The following is a 20,732-nucleotide window of genomic DNA, read 5'->3' as shown; positions in this document are numbered from 1 at the left end:
GAGTATTGAGTATTGAGTATAGAGGGGGTGGGTTTCCCCATGAACTTAGACCAGTTATTGGTCCATTGTGCATCCCCCTTTTTAATTTCTACTGTCTCCATACCCTACCGGCACTGGTGCTCGCTATTAGCCCCTTTCTGCCAGCGAGGTTCCAACCTTCTACTGGCAGTGGTATCTAATAGTTGGTCCCTTTCTTTCAGAGAGGTCCCCCTTCTCTGGCAGTGGTACCTAATACTTCCCCATCTACCGGAGGCATTGGAAACTACTTTGGGCGGGAAACTTTTTGCCAAATTTTGCTCAGAGGTCTCCTAGAGACATGAGGTTCTTTTACGTGCCGTAAAGCTACGACACGGGACCCACGGCTTAAAGTCCCTCCCGGAGGACTTGTTCCCTGAATTTTTCCGCCCTTAAAAATTCCACGACCTCCGCCGGGTTTGAACCCGCGTACCTTGAGTCATGAGGTGGGAACGTTACCCCTAGACTACGGAGGCCGCTAATGTAGATTTTACTTTTACTCCCGTACGATTAGACTAGGTGGTTTGCTCGATAGTCTCACTTGGCTTCGAGTGTCATTTTATTTATTTATTTTTTTTTCTAGTTTGTCGGAGCTGCCTCATCAGATATCTGGAGAGCAACAGTTTCTGCCCCATCTGCGACGTGCAGATTCACAAAGCGAAACCGTTCCTCAATATCAAGTGAGTATCCTTTCAAGAACTTACAGATCTGCTTTCAATGCTCCTAGATATAAGCCTAAGAGACCAATTGGCAGGAATTATAAGCAACCATTACAGAAATTAACGTTCTGTTGCTGTGTATCACTTCCAAACTTCAGATTTTCGTTAGTCCATTTCTTTGAGGCACTATTAAAAAATCCGCACCATTGTCATATTGGAAATAATTGGCTGTAATATAATTTGCGAACACCCACGTTTGCAGCTGTGGCCTACGAATATTACATTCCTGGTGGAAACAGCTTATTATTGCCGCCACATGAAAGGCCAAATATAAATTCCTTGAGTCAGTTGCTGTAAATCCATTAAGAGGCGTACGATGCGTAAGTTTCTTCAGGTGCTTCGTTCTGTGCCATGAGACTACAAGTTCGAGGCCCATTTGTGTGCATAGTTTTCACTCTCATGGCGTCTGAGTTTTCCAGATATGCATAAAATGCTAGATTTTCGCCCCGTCGCCATATTGGTATTTCTAACCTCTAAAATGATTGATTGCTTGTCACGGTTGAATGGAAATTAAAATAAGTTTCCTTGCGATTTCTGTAAGTTGTTTAACATTCTTCAAAAATTATTGAAAGTAAATTTTCATCTAACCTATCTTTAAGTTCTATTATCACTTAACTTTTCATGACCTTGTTTTAAGTGACGCTAATGTCGTTTCCGTCGGCTTGTCTTCAAGATGTATTCACAGTTATCCCTGTGTTCCTGTTGACAGTTTCGGAATAGCACACTGAAACATGTTTTGGTTTGTCTCTGCTGCAGACCGGACAAGGCGCTGCAGGACATCGTGTACAAGTTGGTGCCCGGCCTCTTCCATGCCGAAATGAGGCGTCGGCATGAGTTCTACGCGAAGCACCCTGAACGCGGTGAGTGGGACATGGGTTGTGTATGAGCGCGTTAGTGAGCAGGCTGTATGTAAGTATGTAGGGCTGCATGTGGCATGCGTGCGTTTTCATGTAATGCGTAGACCCCGTGTGTGTTTGAGACTGTGTATGTGTAGGCTTATGTAAGCCCGTCCTATATATGTTTATTATGAATCGTACATGTCTATGTACGCGCAGTACATCTGTCTGTATTCATAAATGTGTCTGGGTCTGTAGGTTTTCTTTTGTGAGGATGATTTGTATTAGAACCGCTTAAATGTTTTTATCTGAATTGCACTCCCAGACTGCACTGCGCTCATGAAAGTGGATACATGCTGAACTATCGGGGTTCGACTTCCTGCGGAACTGCTATAGACTCGTCCACACCAGCTCTGAGGCTCGGCCGGCCTCAAATGGGTACCGCGGGCTCATTCGACTATGGTAAAGCGGGGAAGGCGCTGAGTCTATGACTTCCTAGATTATTACATACTTCTGTACTCTGCAGACTCATTCATATCGGCCTACATGGTGCTTAGGCACAGGGGAGGTCATTTCAATATTTAATGAGTGAATAAGCTTGCGTTTTGTTTCCGGGGACGGACATCTGAAACAGGAATTGAAGACAAATAAGCCGTGTTTCGGAAATGACTATCAAACGGAAGAAAGAAAACCTTTACTGACAGGAATAAGAAACACTATTACACACACTCACTCACTCACTCACTCACTCATGGAACTGAGCCCTTCTTGAGGAGCCGCCAATTCTGCAGCTACTCAAGAATTTCCCAGCATTTTATGGAACCCGAAGGTTCATTACCGTGTTCACAAGAGCCCTCCACTGATCTCTATCCTGAGCAAGATCAGTCCAATCTATACCGTTGCAGCCTATCTCTCTAAGATCCACTTTATATTGTCCACCTACTTACGCCTTTGTCTTCCCAGTGGTCTCTTTCCTTCTGGCTTTCCCACCAGTATCCTATATGCATTCATCGTCTCCTCCGTTCGTGCTACATGCCCTGCCCACCTCATCCTCCTTGACTTGATCATTCTAATTATACTTGGAGAAGAGTACCAGTTATGAAGCTTCACATTATGCAGTTTTCTCCACCCTCCTGACTATTACACACAAGCATGAAAAAAGAAAATAGACGAAAGTATTTCTCTGTCACTGAACAATGGAACAGGTGAGCAAAAAATATTCCATATGCGCCAGGAATGTCAACTATATTTCAATGGGAAACAAGTTGTTTGCTGATATCTGTTCATTAGACCTGGATAAATTATTTCAAATGTGGAAATTCAGATTAACGTAGCTTATCAGCAAACGTATGCAAATCTGCAAATGTGTGTAGATCCACGTTTTCTTGACCTCGTCACTAGTTGGAGGTGAGTGGCGTAAAGCCCCCACACCTTTATCCACGGGGAAAGAGCCCCCGGTACCCGCTAAATAGGAAGTTGTGTGGACCTCAGAGCCGGTCTGGACGACGGGGAGAAGAGAGAATTCTTGACCCTACCGGGACTCGAACTCCGACCCCTCGGTCGTCCAGCCAGTAACCAGTCAATATACTGACTGCGCTAACCCACGATGTCATTGTGATGCTCTGACTTTAACTGATGACAAATTAGAGATAGTACATTACGAGTCATTTTGCTGAGGAGTCCGACATACGTGTCTGGCAGAATAGTAAAGTAAATGAGAGGACCCACAAAAACTCACGAAAAAACAATTCGAGTGTGTGTATAGCTTTAAGGGTCTTCATGTGATGTTGCAGCGAACGAGACGACGCCTGAGGGACGCGGGGTGGGCGTCGAGCGACTCATCTACTCCCCTGACGACAGCATCAGCCTCTCGCTTGAGTACCTCGACGGGTAAGTGCGTCAACCACGTATCTTGGCTCTGTTACTGTGTGCTGTCTGCACAACGTGTTCATATGGGATCATTCTTCCTTCTGCACTGCCTTCGTTATATCTTCTTTTCTTTCTAACAAGAATGATTATGAAGAAGAAAAGAGAAACCGCAGGGCTGAGCAGAATCGGATGCACGCATTAGATATTATCCAGGCCTGTATGGGACCTGCAGGAGATATTATCCAGGCCTGTATTGGACCTGTAGGAGATATTATCCAGGCCTGTATGGGACCTGCAGGAGATATTACCCAGGCCTGAGACCTGCAGGAGATATTATCCAGGCCTGTATAGGACCTGCAGAAGTTATTACCCAGGCCTGTATGGGACCTGCAGGAGATATTATCCAGGCCTGTATGGGACCTGCATAGGCTACTATTCAGGCCTGTATGGAACCTGCAGGAAATATTATCCAGGCCTGTATGGAACCTGCAGGAGATATTATCCAGGCCTGTATGGAACCTGCAGGAGATATTATCCAGGCCTGTATGGGACCTGCAGGAGATATTATCCAGGCCTGTATGGGACCTGCAGGAGATACTATCCAGGCCTGTATGGGACCTGCAGGGAATATTATCCAGGCCTGTATGCGACCTGCATGATATACTATCCAGGCCTGTATGGGGCCTGCAGGAGATATAATCCAGGCCTGTATGGGACCTGGATTGAGATCTAAACCGAGCTGAAAGTTTCCCACGGAAATTGTTTTTTGCTGCGCCTTACTTCGGCGAACCAATTATGTGTGTGTCTATCTGACAACGCGGGACGTCACACTCGCTGCCCACGTGCTCCTGCCTGTTTATCCATGCGAGTATGTAGTGCTTCGGAGGTTCAGGTCCTGTAATCATGGCCGACGTTCATGAGAATCATTTGCTCTGATCTTCGGCTGAGAAGAACATATATGTACATCTTGAGGGGAAGATCACCTCGAATCATGTTCGAACCCACGTTTTTTTGACCTCGGCACTAGTTGGAGCTGAGTAGTCAACATCACGCTCCGGCCGCGTTACCCCGGGGGAAAGAACTCTCCAGTACCCACTGGATAGGAGGCTGCGTGGGCCGCAGAGCCGGTCTGGACCACGTGGAAAAGTGAAAATTATTTCCCTTACCGGGACCCATACCCAATTGGTAGGAATGTTTATAATCATTGCGTAAAATATCAGATTCTTACGTCTAGCTGTTGATGTTCTGCTGAAGGCACGACCACTGTGTTGTTGTTTTACATTTTCTGAAATTTCACCTTAACGTTTCTTTCGTTTTCTCTGCGGTCCGTGTCGTACAAAGGAAAGTAGATTATTTCTTTCCAGAACTCGCTTTTTTCTTATCGCTCTGTTACAACAACTCGATGCAAGTCAGAGCCCAGACCTGTGCTCCACATTTCAGGTGTAGAGCGATGTCTGGCCTATGTTGCTCATGAGATTGTCAGCAGTCTCATAAATGCTGACATTCTCACTTTACGTATTTCTGCAACTGTCTGCGATTTCTTATAAAAATTTTCACGTAGTACAAATAATTTCCGTTTTTTGTATTGTTCTACTGTGATCCGTAATATTTAATACATTTAAGACACCGTTCAATAGCCTTACGTGCTGGTCTGTCTGGTGAATTTCTTGGGCGTATTTGTGGTCTAGTGGTCAGAGTTCCTGCCTACAGATCCAGAAGTTCCCGGTTCGATTCCCGGCGCTACCAGATTTTCTCAGAATTACTGTGTGTGAAACGGGGTTCACTTAGCCTCGTGAGGATAACTGAGGAGCTATTTCAAGGAACTAGAAGCTCCGGTGTAGAAAACCGAGATTAACTGTCATGGGGATCAGTTGCGCTGATGACGTGACGCCCTCTATCCGCAAAAGTTGGCACTAACTTCGCCGACAAGAGACGGTCGTTCGGTTGGTATATTTCGCTTGCGGACTAGAGGCCACGGAGCTTCATTACGATATAGTGCCTACGGTTTGCAGCCCGGAAGATTTTCTGGTTCCATACTCCAAGAATGACAGTTTTTACCTTATAATAACTGTTATGAAATGTTCTAGCATTTGGGGTATAACGCCGTGCGGTCTGTTGAAAGTCAACGGACATTTCGGAGGAACATGTCACCTCCATCTTAAGGGTCGAAGAATAATCCAAGCAAGAAACTAGCGTGAAAGCAGGTGGAAAACAGAGCTCTGCTTTCCTGTTGACTTTCAACAGGCCAGACAGCGTTACAACCCGGAAGACAGACCTCTTCGTATGCACCACTGTGAGAACTTAATTCATACAACTTCCATTAAGATTAGATAACTCTTCTCCATTTGCCTGAATCACACAAAACGCGTTTCCTGTCGGTTAGATACTGAAGTGCCGTCGAATTGTAATCACTTTTACTTGGCCCGTGCTCTACTCCGCTATCGTAAAATAATCCTTGCGCCTATGTTATCTTCGGCAGTTTGTCAAATTCAACAGAACAAAAATGTCACCAGAAAATTCTTTTGTCCTTTATGATACAAGCAAAGAAACTTAGTCCATAAGACCGCTTCTGTGGTCTAGTGGTCAGAGTTCCTGGTTACAGATCCAGAGATCCCGTTTTTGATTCCCTGCGCTATCAGATTTTCTGAGAAGTGGTGGTTCTGGAACGGGGTCCACTCAGCCTCGTGAGCATAATTCAGGATTACTTGAATGAAAAAGTAGCGACTCCGGTCTAGAAAACCGAGATTGACTGCCGTGGGGATTCGTTGCGCTGACCACGCGACACCCTCTATCCGTTAAAGTTGGCACTAACTTCGCCGACAAGCAGCGATCGCTCAGTCGGTGTAGTTCGCATGTGGACTACAGGCCACGAAGTTTAGTTTTAGTTTATTCCTTTGTTTATGACCCTAGGAACAAGAGAAAATGAAAATATAAAGACATTTCACGTAGTGATCCAGCCTCTATCAGCAGTAAAGCATTTACTCGTACAAATTCCAGTACTTTTGAACATTTTGCTGAATACTGCATATCTTATCTGGATAATCGGAGGTGGAACCAGCGTCCTGAAGCGCTTTGTGCCAGAAGATATGGATACACACGCACCTGGCACCGACAGATTCTTGGGATACACGTGACAACGTCGTGACCCTGCGCGCGCATCCGCTGGAAAGAGTGTGTGTTTACATTGTGCTGGTTGTACGTCACACTACACATCGAGACGCCGAGACCAATTACCATACTGAGGATCCTGTATTAAGTGTCACGCGTCGCTGACATCTCATAGCTTAACACGTCCTCCATGTTATTGTTATTGATTGCAGTAAATTAAGAAATACGAGTTCGGGCTGGCCACCGGTGGCATGGCGTTCATACGAAATTGCGTTAGAGGCTGTGATGTTAGAAGGCACATAGTGGTAATCTCATAAGCCTATTTCTTTTTCCATAAGAAACGAGAGTAAGCCATTGAACAGCGATTGTTTCCACAAATACTATCTGGTTTACATTTCTTATGTTTTCTTGGAGATAGGAATTTGTAATTGATATTTAAACGAGATACACTGTATCACCATTAAACACGAAGCAGTTCCTTTGTGTAAGCATTATGCACTGAGTGCTTGTAAGGAATGGAAGTAGAGCTGTACTCATTTCTGAACATAATAGATTGAGGTGAGTAGTAAGCTCCACGCTTGGGCCGCGCCATAGCTCAAGTGGTTAGTCGCTGGCTTCCCACTGCGGCAGCCCGGTTTCGATCCCGGGGTCTGGTCCAATGGGATTTGTGGTGGACAAAGTGGCGCTGGGGCAGGTTTTCTCCGAGTACTTCGGTTATCCTGCCAATCTTCATTCCACCAATTGCTCCACAATCACCCTCACCTATCATCTGCGCCTGGTACAATAGACCAGAATTGGCCGCAGTACAAGGGACTTAGTTCCACCTCACTAGCAATAAAAAAAAAAGCTCCACGCCTCGACCGTTTTATCTTTGGTACCCATTGACTAAGAGGGGCAGGCGGTAGAATTGGTTGAGGCATTATGCTACAAGCCGGAAGGTCACGGATTCGAGTCCCAATGATGTCATTGGATTTCTTTCAATTTAATCCTTCCAGCCGCACTATGGCCCCAGGGTCGACTCAGCCTCTAACAGAAATGAGCACCAGGAATCTTTCTGGGGGTAAAGGGCGGCTGGTGTGTAAGGCTGACACCCTCACCTCCACCTGTGAGCCGATTGTCTAGAAGATGTAGGAGCCTCGACGTCTCACAACCCTATGGGTCTTCACGGCTTGTTACAGGGATAGCTTCACCTACGGTACCCAGTAACTAGGGGGCTGGTGGGTATGGAATCGGGCGGAGTCAGTGATAGCGAAGAGGATAATTTCTGCCCCTGCTGGGAATCGAAGACTAGTCAGCTAAGTCTTAACCAGTCACCCTTCTGACTAAGCTAACCCGGCTCAATGAGAGGATCGAACCTGTGCCGTTTATTTTGAGATACCTTCACGATTGATTTATTTCTAACATGTCTACCCGAGTGGATGTCGTTAAATAAATAACCCGGAAGAAAACAACTTGGATACAAAATAAAGCACTGAGTTACGAACTGTTGGTGCTTGTGTTACACACCGTCCTCTTCGAGCTCCTCCCCTGCAGACAAGCAGCAGGATTCACTCTGTACATGGCGGTACATCGAACCTCAGAAGAACACCCATCCCGAGGGGAACTTATACCCACAATCACAGGGAATGAACGGCCAATCCAGTTGCAGCTACAGACTGTTAATATCTGTGGAACTGAATTTTACGTTCCCTAACGCAGACCTGCTCTCTTCCCAGTACCTGCAGACTACCCATTATGGGTACTTGCAAATGTAAGTAGTGAATTTATAGGTGCTACACTTGCACTAGCCCATCACAGCGGTAGCGTCGTCTAAGGCATGAAATGCCGTCGCTCTCTCGGACGCTGGGATCGTGGGTTCAAATCCCACTCAAGGCATGGATGTTTGTCTGCGTTTTTTCTGTTTGTTTTTCCCTTGTAGGTAAGGGCCTTGCGACGGGCTGATCCACCGTCCAAGGAGTTCTACCGACTGTTAAGAAACTGAAATGAAATGAAGCGTTTCACGGATGCCCTGTGCTCCAAGTGGGAACAATAGACAGATAGATAGATAGACAAACAGACAGATAGAGTCGCTTAGTGGGGGGAGTCATAATTGGGTCCCCTCGGCACTCCGGCCACTGATTGGCCTATTGTAGCCTGCTCCGGGTGATTATGATGTTGGAGAATTTGGTGGAAAGAAGATTGGCAGGGGAAACCGAAGTACTCGGAGAAAAACATTCCCCAGCGCCACTTTGTCCACCACAAATCCCACTTGACCAGACCCGGGATCGAACCCGGGCCACAGTGGTGGGAAGCGAGCGACTAACCGCTTGAGCTATGGCACTGCCTGCAGATAGATAGATACATTAACGCGTTAACTTTGAACCTTCAGTTAGAGTAATTTTTGCATTAATGTTCAAAAAGCAACATGGCGTAACGTCTTCCTTCAATGTTGAAACAAATATCCATATGGTTACGAAAGCAGCAGTTTCATCGCCGTTTTCACAAAAGTAATTTTCTGGGCTCTAGCGTGGTCCTGATGAATTCAGAGACATAATCACAAGCCATGTGTTATTTTTTGCCTTAACAGAGATTGCCCATAATTCAGTTAACCGGTTACCAAATTGTACATAAAACACGTTAGAAGGTTTTTATTGCTTAACTGAATTTTCGAAAATTGTTATGAATGAGATGCACAATACACAGCCCTGTGATACCGTTCTACAAACTGAGTGGCAGGTTTTACTTCTGATCATACCGGTTAATACAAGATAATGTTTTACTTTAACTGACTTGGGCCACTCTATATGCTCTCTCATCTGCTTCCAAGTGTTCCAAGATTCCTTGCCAAAATTTCATACGCATTTCATGTTACTCGACGTACTTCATGGTTCGCTTATCTCTACGTTGCCTACGCTTAATGCCTCACTTTTATCTCTTTATGTTTATAGAGGCATGAACTCTGGTTTATTAATTAGACAACCAGTATTTAATACTGCAATATCTTGCCATAATAGAAATTGTGGCGTGCCGCCAGGAAGGCCGGACTGTAGAATGTCCATTGCTGATCAACGGCTAGTAATTCCTAAACATAAACAGACCGTTGCCTAGGGAAGTGCTTAAGCAACAGAGACGGAATTGTTTAGTTCCCACAGCAACGAATGTGCAACAATAGGGCGTTCATTGCTAGACAATATATGGGTAGACATGCCTGACAACAATACATGATATCCGTTGCCGAGCGGCAATGTGTTTTCTGCGGACGGTCCGTGCCGAGCCTGTATAAGGAGCAGTGAACACTGTTCGAGAAGATTCAACGAGCGGTAAGGGAAGAACCGAGAACAGTTCAAAGAACCGAGAATAGTTAAGATCCAACGAGTGATAAGGGATGAATGAAAACGAAGGTTCAGCCGAGAATAGCAGTACATGAGTATAGTCATTGAAGAGAGAGTGTGAAAGTCGTTACTGAGAGTGATTATATTCGTGAGTGTAAACAAATAATTGTACAATGAATATTTGCCTAATAGGAAGACCTGTCGTTTCTTGTCGCGTTACCTAGGAAACACGCGACAATATTAATTGCATGGCACAGCATCGTCTTGTGAAGTCTGATAATTATTCAGCTGATCAGGAAGTTCGCTGTTATTAGAAAACGTGAAATGTTATCTGCATGATCAGAAAATCATTCCATCCTGTCATGACCATAGCCAAACTAGCTCACATCCTCGCCAATTATTCTCGTACGATTATAGTCTCCTGTCCACGCCTAGGTCTCGCTGTAACATTTACGAGCGAAAGTTGAATACCTTTCCATTTCATCCGCACATTGAGTTGTGATGTCTGTACCTGTACATAGCAAAAGCCTCAGTTCTAATATTTTACTATATATCTATGCACCTCTCCTAGAATTGGTTCGATGCTAATAAAAAAATTGGTCTAATGGGGTAAAGAATTATTATCACGTACTTCATACAAATACATTAGTCAAAACTGTTTTAGACAACATGAAGCAAGACAAGTTTTACTGCAGTATGGATATTTTAAGAACCCCGTGGCTAAAGTTATAAATTTAAGAATTTCTTACGTATATAGAATAACGTAATAATTTATTCTCTTGGAAGTAAAATTTAAAATTGAGCATAAAAATTTAATTCTGGTTTATTTAGGCCTATATTTGTAATAGACATCAGTTTCAGTAATTAGAAGTTGGACTTAATAGTTCAACAGGTGCAGGCTATTTGAAATTTTGTTGCAGAGTGCTGTACTCCAAGAACAGATCGACAACGTTGCCATGGCTACTCGAACCCCTCTCAGGATTGGGTCGATACTTTATATCCGAAGGCAAGAGCGACTCATGGTACTTGAACAATGCTTCAAACAGTTTTCGAGACTTATTATATGCAGTGATTTATACGAGATAAAGAGCTTGCCTTTGCGAACTCAGTATGTAAACGGAATTAAATGGAACCCCCTCCCCTCAAATTCTATTGAGATCTTTATACAGGTCTGACAATGACCGGTTCAGATTTTACAATTGTGCTGATGACCTGACCGTCTCAAAACAATAATATAACTAGCTGTCAAAATTTAAATAAGCCTTTTGAAGTCACAAAGAATCCATTTAACTTAAATTAATTTTACACAAAAGTAGGCTTTGGAACGATGTTTGAAATGTTGGAATTTGATTATTTCGTAATGTAAATGAAGGCTGTTTTGATTAATACTTGAAGAGCTGTCTTCTGTTTCGTTGTGGGACGTAAGTATAAATTTGAAAATTTAAATTACTTCAAATTATGACCTTCTGGGTTCTGACACCGTATAGCCCTGTAGAGAGAAACGGGCGTTTCGGAGAAATATGCTGCCTCCAGTTTCGGGGTTTAAGAATAGAGGGTGTGGCCTTTAAATAACTGTCGTATAATGACAACTCTTTCTTATAAAACGGAGTTTAGGTCTAAGGCTAGCGAAGTGTAAACATAGGCTTACACGGTGTTTCGCGTTGCAGAACGCACTTAGAGGCAAACCGCTGGTAATAAGAGAATCTTATTCTTAACATATTCTCTCTTTATTTACGAATATTTTATTCTCGACCTATATAACGACTCTTTCAGTAGCTGAGACGGCAGAGCGCCGAAAGAAAGGAGATTAGTGAGTGATGAATATCAGGAGATACGGAAGGAAGCGCTCATGGCCTACGTCTAGATATTTAATTTTTATTTGTATTATAACCGTCAACACAACACAACGAGTGGTATGAAAATATCTTCATTGGAGATAGTAAATGTTAATGTACATGTTATTTATTTATTTATTTATTTATTTATTTATTACAAATATAGCTATGCTACATGTTTCGAATCATGCTACCATTCAGTCCAGAACCTTCTGTCTTCTCGCCTGCTGTTCAAAAACATAAAAATTAGAATATACAAAAATATAANAAGAAAATTTTATTCTTAACATATTCTCTCTTTATTTACGAATATTTTATTCTCGACCTATATAACGACTCTTTCAGTAGCTGAGACGGCAGAGCGCCGAAAGAAAGGAGATTAGTGAGTGATGAATATCAGGAGATACGGAAGGAAGCGCTCATGGCCTACGTCTAGATATTTAATTTTTATTTGTATTATAACCGTCAACACAACACAACGAGTGGTATGAAAATATCTTCATTGGAGATAGTAAATGTTAATGTACATGTTATTTATTTATTTATTTATTTATTTATTACAAATATAGCTATGCTACATGTTTCGAATCATGCTACCATTCAGTCCAGAACCTTCTGTCTTCTCGCCTGCTGTTCAAAAACATAAAAATTAGAATATACAAAAATATAATTTTACCTGTGGTTCTATATGGGTGTGAAACTTTGTCTCTGACATTAAGGGAGGAACATAGACTGAGGGTGTTGAGGAGAATACTTGGACTGAACAGAGATGAAGTGACAGGAGGTTGAAGAAAACTGCATAATGAGGAGCTCCATAACTTGTACTCGTCTCCAAGTATAATTAGAATGATCAAGTCAAGGAGGATGAGGTGGACAAGGCATGTAGCACGAATGGGGGCGAGGAAAAATGCATGTAGGATATTGGTGGGAATGCCAAAAGGAAAGAGACCACTGGGAAGACCAAGGCATAGGTGAATGGACAATATTAGAATGGATCTTAGAGAGATAGAATGGGATGGTATGGACTTGATTTATCTGGCTCAGAATAGGGACCGCTGGAGGACTCTTGTGAACACGGTAATGAAACTTCGGGTTCCATAAAATTCTGGGAAACTCTTGAGTAACTGTAGAATTGGCGGCTCGTCAGGATGGACTCAGCTCCATTAGTAAGTAAGTAAGTAAGTAAGTAAGTACATGTTTCGGCAACAATTTGGTCATCATCAGGCCTTAAATGAACATATCTCAAGCAATTAAACGCATTGGCTACAATACGGATCAGTATATGTTAGCAGATTGCTGTGCTGTAGCAAATGTACCTTGGGAATATATTCACAATATTTAGAAAGGTAAAAAATGATAAAAATTGAATACAAAGTTAAATTATATATAATATAAATGGCATAAAAACATAACCGTAAAATTTGATATTTAAAATTCGAGCTAGAAGTGGTGTTAGGTCGCGTGCAAACTTCAGCAGACATGTGTTGGCATGCTGAAGGGGGTTGTTGCATTATGTCCCTCCATCTTGTCGTGTAGTTTATAAGTACAGTTTTGTGGGATGCGGTCTGCTGCTTATTTCTTGCATTTCTCTTGGATATCCAAGTTGTGTGTTTTAGAGCGGATCTGAGCGTAGCCCCTTGCTAAGTTAATGTAGTTACACGGACTATAGGCACTAAACTGCGGATTATCAGGATAAACATTAAACTGCCCCGTCAGGGTAGCCGATATACGGCTACAGATTCGAAACTGGGGCATCGCGAATACGAACAGAGCACAAATGCGATCGCGACATTCAACTTTATTTACGAATTACACATCACTGTACTACAATAAGTACGCACGTCTTGGATAACACACAGCGCTCAAAGGATTCAGTTTCTGGCCCTCTGTGTTCCGACGTGTTCAGGGAGAGCGTCGTTACAGTATGCTGGGTGGGCGGTAGTATCCTGTACACGCAGGTCTCGACGTGACCCCAAGGGAAGCTCGGAGGCAGTGGTGGTCGTGAAATTGGTGTAGAGCTCCTAATCGATAATCGATCATCTTGATCAAGTTGCCTAGGAATCGTTTTTATATTTGAAAGTAAAACGTGACGAGTAGCAAGCAGCAATGTTATTCTTCAAGGAGTCTGACTGTTTTTCCGTTTGTGTGGAAAATATATTTTATGGGCATTATATTAAAATGGTCTTCAGAAATTTGGTTAAGTTGGATCACAAAAAAATATTAGGGTCTAGCAAAGAAGATCGTAGTCTTATTTTTTCGGCTGTAATGTTGTGAAACAATAGTCCCTTGTTCAGAATGTCGTTTTTTGTGCGTCATGTTTCCTGTAGGCGTATGTTACTTCAAATATCATCTCGTGTACTTTACATAGGAACGTTTATAAACTCTTAATATTTACTCACTTGCTCCTTTGCTCAAAGTAATATCCTGTTATTAAAGAATGATGCGCTCTGATATGTGACGCAGTATAATTTGGAAGAAATTTACTCACGTTTTGAAGGAACGTATTGCTCATCTTCAGGATCGAATAGTAAAGCAAAACAAGCAGCAAGCAAAAGCTGTGAGTTCCTCCTCACTTTTTGTAAACTCCTTCCTACCGGATTACATGGCGTCGCATCCCAAAAGGCCAGTATTCTTCACGTTCACCGCCGTAAGAACGTCAGATTTATGTTCTCTGGCGGTCTGACAAACTAGGCCTATATGAGCATAGGCCTTTCCAACTTCTTCCTATAGTTTTTGTATTATTTTGTTATCTGAACAGTTGTCCACTCTCTGCTGTATGTATCTTTTATATTCAAAACTTTATAAAACGTTAGTTGAGGTAAATTGACCGCCTCTATGGTCTAGTGGTCAGAGTTCCTGCCTATAGATCCAGAGGTCCCGGGATCGATTCACGGTGCTACCAGATTTTCTGAGAAGTAGTGGCCCTGGAACGTGGTTCACTCAGCCTCGTGAGGATTATTTAGGAGCTATTTTAAGAAAATAGCGGCTACGGTCTAGAAAACGGAGATTAAGGGCCGTGGGGATCCGTTGCGCTGACCACGTGACACACTATCCGCAAAATTTGGCACCAACTTCGCTGACAAGCTGCGTTCGGTCGGTCGGTATAGTTCGCTTGCGGACTACAGGCCACAGATTTAGTTGAGGTAAATTTGTTAGTAAAGGCCCGTCTTCTGGAACAAGAAAACGAAGGTTTTAATCATCCAATAACTGAAAAATTCGCTTCCGAGATACGTAGCATATTCTCGCATAGAAGCCTACACACCGTTGCTTTCAAACTTCTGCTGTTTTTAACATGCCATTAGGAAGGTCTAAGACAATCAAGAGAAAGTTGAGTTGAATGGAATACATCAGCTTCTGGTATGCGTTGATGTTGATTTATTGAACGAAAACGTGACTACCATGCAGAAAAACACACCTTTAAAGGCAGTAATAGGCATGCTTTCGGACACAAATACAGAGGAAAGTGAGTGTGTTCATCTCTCTTCGCCAGAATGACAAAAATCATCGTGTAAAAATGACTGTGAGTAGTAAATCCTTCCTAGTGTGACAAAGTTCAAATATATTTTGAACCTAGGCATGTCCAGTTTTCGTACTTCCTGTTCGCTGACGTATGCTAATTGTGCGGTGACCTCACACAGAGGCGGCAGAGAGATACGTGATTATATATAAACTATGATACTGTTAATTTAAAAAATACGTTCCTCATTGCATAATTATTCTAAACCAAGATAAGGAGGATGAGATGGGCAGGGCTTGTAGCACGAATGGGGGAAAAGGAGAATGCAAATAGGATAGTGGTGGGAAAGCCAGAAGGAAAGAGACCGCTGAGAATACCAAGGTATAGGTAGGTGGACAATATTAAAATGGATCTTAGAGAGATAGGATGAGATGGTCTGTATTAGATTGATCTGGCTCAGGATAGGGACAGATGGAGGGCTCTTGTGAACACGGTAATGGACCTTCGGGTTCCATAAAATGTTGGGAAATTCTTGAGTAACTGCAGAATGCCCTCAAGAAGGGCTCAGCTCCATGAGTTAAGTATTTTTCTTTTACTGCTAGTGGGGTGGGACTAAGTCCCTTGTACTGCGACCACTACTGGCCTATTGTACCAGCCCCAGATGATAGGTGAGGGTGATTGTGGAGCAATTGGTGGAATGAAGATTGGTAGGGGAAACCGAAGTACTCGGAGAAAACCTGCCCCAGCGCCACTTTGTGCATCACAAATCGCACTTGACCAGACCCGGGATCGAACCCGGGCCGCCGCGGTGGGAAGCCAGCGACTAACCGCTTGAGCTATGGCGCGGCCAATGAGTGAAGTAAGTAAGTACGTTCCCCACTGCAGTTCTGTTGTTTAAGTGGCTGTGTCAGTTATGATTATACTGCAGCGTTATACGAGTATAATTGCATTATAGAAAATAAATTAGTCAGAATTATATAGTTACACTACTTCAGTCATTTCCCAGTGCGACATGCGGCAAATGTTTTTGCTGTGAACAGTATAGTTAGTCTACCAGTACTTCCGCATCGCTGTTCCCAGAAACTTAACGCAACTCCCCTCCTGCCCCGTGCTCGTAGAGGCGGCGAGAGAATGACCCGATAGTGGGCTTGTTTCGACTCAGAACTGCGTTCAGGAAGAACTTTTAGAGTTGAAGAAAATATTTATAGTTTTAAAGGAAGTGTAATCGGGGATTGCAAAGAATTGCTTAATGAGAAGTTATGATTACTGTACCGGTTACGATTATATGGTCAGATTAAGGAGAAAGAGGAGGAATGGGGCACGTAGCACCCAAAAGTTTATAAACATGGTAATGAAGTTTCGGTTTGCATTAATGGTAGAGAATTTCTTGACAAGCTGAGAAAATATCGTCTTCCTAGAAGTAATTCTTTTCTATGGTGTTCACTCCAATGTAAAACGCGTATTGTAACTCTATGAACTGCTTAAAATAAACAGGTACGAGAGAGAGAGTCAGTAAATAGGTCACAAATTGAAGTAAAACAGCTGTAATGGACGAAATAGGTTTTTTATTTGTATCACTAGGCAGCAGCACAATTCAGCTTAATGACAGCCTAAGTTCAGAGACTGGTTTCAGTAGTCAAAATGGCGACCGTGGTTGAAGCGTGTACTATCGAAGAGCAGCGTCATATTCTGCTTTGGGAGGGGTGCAAAGTACTCGATGCATAGAATATTCATAAAGAAATATTTCCTGTTTACAGTGGTAAATATTTGTCGCTAAAGCTGTTCATAAATTGCTCGAGAAATTCTCTCAAGGACATTTCGAAAGTCGCAGATGATGCTCGACCAGTTGCGGAAGTGACTGCTGCGTGGTTTGACACGCTGGTAAAGCGATTGGACAAGTGCAACAACGTTGGTGGAGGGTATGTTGAGAAATATTTTTTTTTTCAGTTTCGAATATCACATGTTTTGCGTTTTTATCCAACTGTGACATACTTTCTGATGCTTCCTCGTATTATGAAGCTATTCTACTCAGAACAGCTACTTTCCTTTTGATTTTTAAATGTACACTCTGCATACGTAACCTGTATGGAGTTGTAGTTACATGTTTATTCGAAATTTCCGCTATGTAGGGTCTCATTACTTAGGAGCTGCCAGACTTAACCTCAAAATTTGGCACGGACACCAATTCTGCAGTTTTTACATACATCATATGTAGGAGTGATCTCTCTACACATCAGACTGCAACGATTAATTTGTCACTAACATACGGAAAGTTATACATACGTTTCGTGTGGTCGCCATGTTGTCTCTAAGATAAACTGCGTTATATATAGAAGCATACGCCTATTTTTAAAAGATCTGTTACCCCCCCCCCCGAAAAAAAATATGGGTTCCTACATTAAATACATTACCTTACAAGTATTAAAAGTGAAAGGTGAAGTTGTCTCTGTGCCTAGCTAATTAAGCAATACGCCACGAATATGTATATGGGAGTGGATGTATAGATCCACGTATTCTTGGCGTCGGTACTGTTCGGAGGTGAGTGGTCAGCTTCAGTTCCCGGCCGTTTTACCGCCGGTGAAAGATTTCCTGACATCCATGGGGTAGGAGGTTAGGTGGGCCCTGGAACTAGTCTGGACGACGTGGAGAGGAGAAAGTTTTGCCCCACCCGGGACTACCGGCTTCGCTATCCCGGTCCTTGGCGCGCTAGTCTTATTGAAAGTAAATTCGAAGGATGTGCATCCTGCAGTAAATTTTTTTACTGAGGTACTGAGCCATTTTGACTACTAAAACCAGTCTCTGAACTTAGACTGTCATGAAGCTGAATTGTGCTGCTACCTAGTGATGCAAGTAGAAAACCTATGACGTCCATTACAGCTGTTTTACTTCCATTTGTGGCCTATTTACTGACTCTCTCTCTCTTACTTGTTTACTGCCTAGAGGTCTGAAAATGATTAGTGAGTAACCATAAGCGTGTCGCTCCTTCGTAGGAGGGGAATAGGCTAAGTACATGGAAATCTGTTTGTGTTCTTACCATTGACTCTTTATGTTTCAAATTTCGGTCAGTCTGAAGTAGAGAAATGGGCTTAATACATCGCTGCCTTATGTAAGACACCAGTGCAGTGAACTTTAGCTGCATTATTCTCTCGTCAATACTTCCCAGCGAAATATGAGATGTACTATATTGATTGACGCTTTCTGCGTTTCATCTGTCACATTGATTGTAATTTGTCGTGTGGCGAAACTCAGCACAAAGTTTGCTTGCCTTGTTTTTATCGTGTCCGAATTTCTCTGAGACCACAGGGAAGACCAAGGCGTAGGTGGTGGACAATATTAGAATGGATCTTAGAGAGATAGGATTGGTTGGTATGGAGAGGATAGATCTGGCTCAGGATAGGGACCAGTGGAGGGCTCTTGTGAACATGGTGATGAACCTTCGGGTTCCATAAAATGCTGGGAAATTCTTGAGTAGCTGCAGAATTGGCGGCTCCTCAAGAAGGGCTCAGCTCCATAAGTAAGTAAGTAAGTAAGATATTTCCTTATCAGTCTGATATATACTGCTGCTTCGAACTGTAGCTAAATTGGATCTAGAAGGTGAGTCCGAACAATGGTCAGCGTTCTAATTTCCTACTCAGGAGCTCCAGGATTAGATCCTTGGTCCCGCAGACCAGCTATACCGTTTTACCTACTTATGCTTCGTATCTGAGAGATCTCCTTTTCGAATTTAAGCCCTTAAATGGCTATTTTTAACTGGTTATTAGCATACAAACTGCAAAATGAGGAGCTTCATAACTTGTACTCTTCTACAAATATAATTAGAATGAACAAGTCAAGGAGGACGAAGTGGACAGGGTATGTAGCAAGAATGGAGGAGGAGAGGAATGCATATAGGGTATTGATGGGAAAGCCATAAGGAAGGAGACCACTGGGAAGACCAAAGCGTAGGTGGTGGACAATATTAGAGAGACAGGATGGGATGGTATGGATTGGCTCAGGATAGGGACCAATGGAGGGCTCTTGTTAACACGACAATAAACCTTAGGGTTCTATAAAATGCTTGGAAGCTCCTGAGTAGCTGCACAGCTGGCGGCTCCTCAAGAAGGGCTCAGCTCCATGAGTTAGGGGTCGCTGTCGGTATGAAATCTGGGCCCGGAGATTGGGTATCCTGATTGAAGTTAGTGATTAGCATTCATGTTGCGTAGTACTCAAGATGTGAGCTACATTCTCCTGGTCCTTGAGAACGGACATTCCCTTTCTGGAAGTCATTCGTTTGAAACTAGTCTCGGACACCGAGTAGCCTCGGATGTGCTCTCTGTTGTGTCAATACGTCATTTCCTCTCACTTCAGTCGTACTGACGCTATGTGACCTCTGTAATACCTCTGTGACCTCTGATGAAGGGAAACAGGCTCTTCATATATCGATATTGTCACGTATAAGGGGTTTGCTTGACTAATAACAACGGGTTCTGCACTGGATGATTGGATTTACTGGCACTTCTTTACAATTACAACCAATTATAACAGCTCACAATCAATGGCTGCCTAAGACTCGCTCCATTCCTTACTGGACTACGAGTGTCTTCTCCTCCTGCCGTGGCTGACTTGGTTCTGATTTACCACTCGTTCACGTCTTCATCTTCCGTTTTCCGCTGGTTAACACTCCACAGCTGGACACTCACTACTCCTACGAATGACGACTCATGAACTCGGTGCGCACGGAAGAGAGGTCACTATCTCGAACGGTTCCTGTATTACTCTGTTATTCGCTCGCGGATTTTCCTACCCTGAAGATGGAAGCGATACGTTCCTCCGAAGCGTCGGTTCACACACGATCTACAATGCGCCAAATCCAAGAAGACGGCATTATTCATTGTCAAAAAACAAACTCCGTGGCCTGTCGTCCGCAAGCGAACTATACCGACCGAGTGACCGCCGCTTTTCGGCGAAGTTAGTGCCAACTTTAGAAGATAGAAGGTGTCACATGGTCAGCGCAACGGGTCCCCATGGCCGTTAATCTCGTTTTTCTAGACCGCAGCTGCTATTTCCTTGAAATAGCTCCTCAGTTATCCACACGAGGCTGAGTGGGCCACGTTCCAGACCCAGTATTTCTTAGAAAACTGGTAGCCCCGGAAATCGAAACCTGGATCTCTGGATCTGTAGGCAGGAATTCTGACCACTAGACATTCTTCATAGTCACCGCCGTAAAGACCTCAAATCTTACATCTAGTAATTTATATTCTTCCTCCAGAGAGAGACCTGTTACACATTCCTACCAACTAATGTCTCTACTGTTTATTGCCTTTGTCAACAACAGAATTTATGACCATGCAACATGGCATTCTTCATTAATTTTAATATGGCAGGCCTGTGTCTGAAAGGAGCATTTGTATGAACGAAGAGCGAAGTGCTTGTGACACGATAAGTAGGATTAGGTATAATGTCTATCGCTCGAAGAGTGTAGGGCTGGTGATTAGCGGGGAAACATAAGAAGCTCGGCGAGCACCCTGCTCCCGTGCCATTTCATCCACCACGGATCTCACATGAAGTCACAAACGACTGAACCCGGGACCCACAGTGAGCAG

The 20,732-nt window shown here is 43.3% G+C and overlaps 1 protein-coding gene across 5 annotated transcripts in view; it reads left to right on the top strand.

The window, feature by feature from the left end:
• The window catches only part of LOC111861443, a 358,446-nt gene that overhangs the window by 312,710 nt on the left and 25,004 nt on the right, over window positions 1-20,732 (top strand). For all 5 annotated transcript variants that reach the window (XM_023846061.2, XM_023846030.2, XM_023846021.2 and 2 more), the window contains 3 exons: window positions 599-695; window positions 1,491-1,594; window positions 3,364-3,460. In XM_023846061.2, the coding sequence (XP_023701829.1) occupies window positions 599-695; window positions 1,491-1,594; window positions 3,364-3,460 (298 nt within the window). The remainder of the gene's footprint in view (window positions 1-598; window positions 696-1,490; window positions 1,595-3,363; window positions 3,461-20,732) is intronic.

The sequence above is a fragment of the Cryptotermes secundus genome, unplaced genomic scaffold (assembly GCF_002891405.2).
Source record: "Cryptotermes secundus unplaced genomic scaffold, Csec_1.0 scaffold126, whole genome shotgun sequence".
In the NCBI taxonomy this organism is placed as follows: domain Eukaryota; kingdom Metazoa; phylum Arthropoda; class Insecta; order Blattodea; family Kalotermitidae; genus Cryptotermes; species Cryptotermes secundus.
Note: the sequence above shows the minus strand (reverse complement) of the source record. Positions and strands in the feature narration are given on the sequence as shown.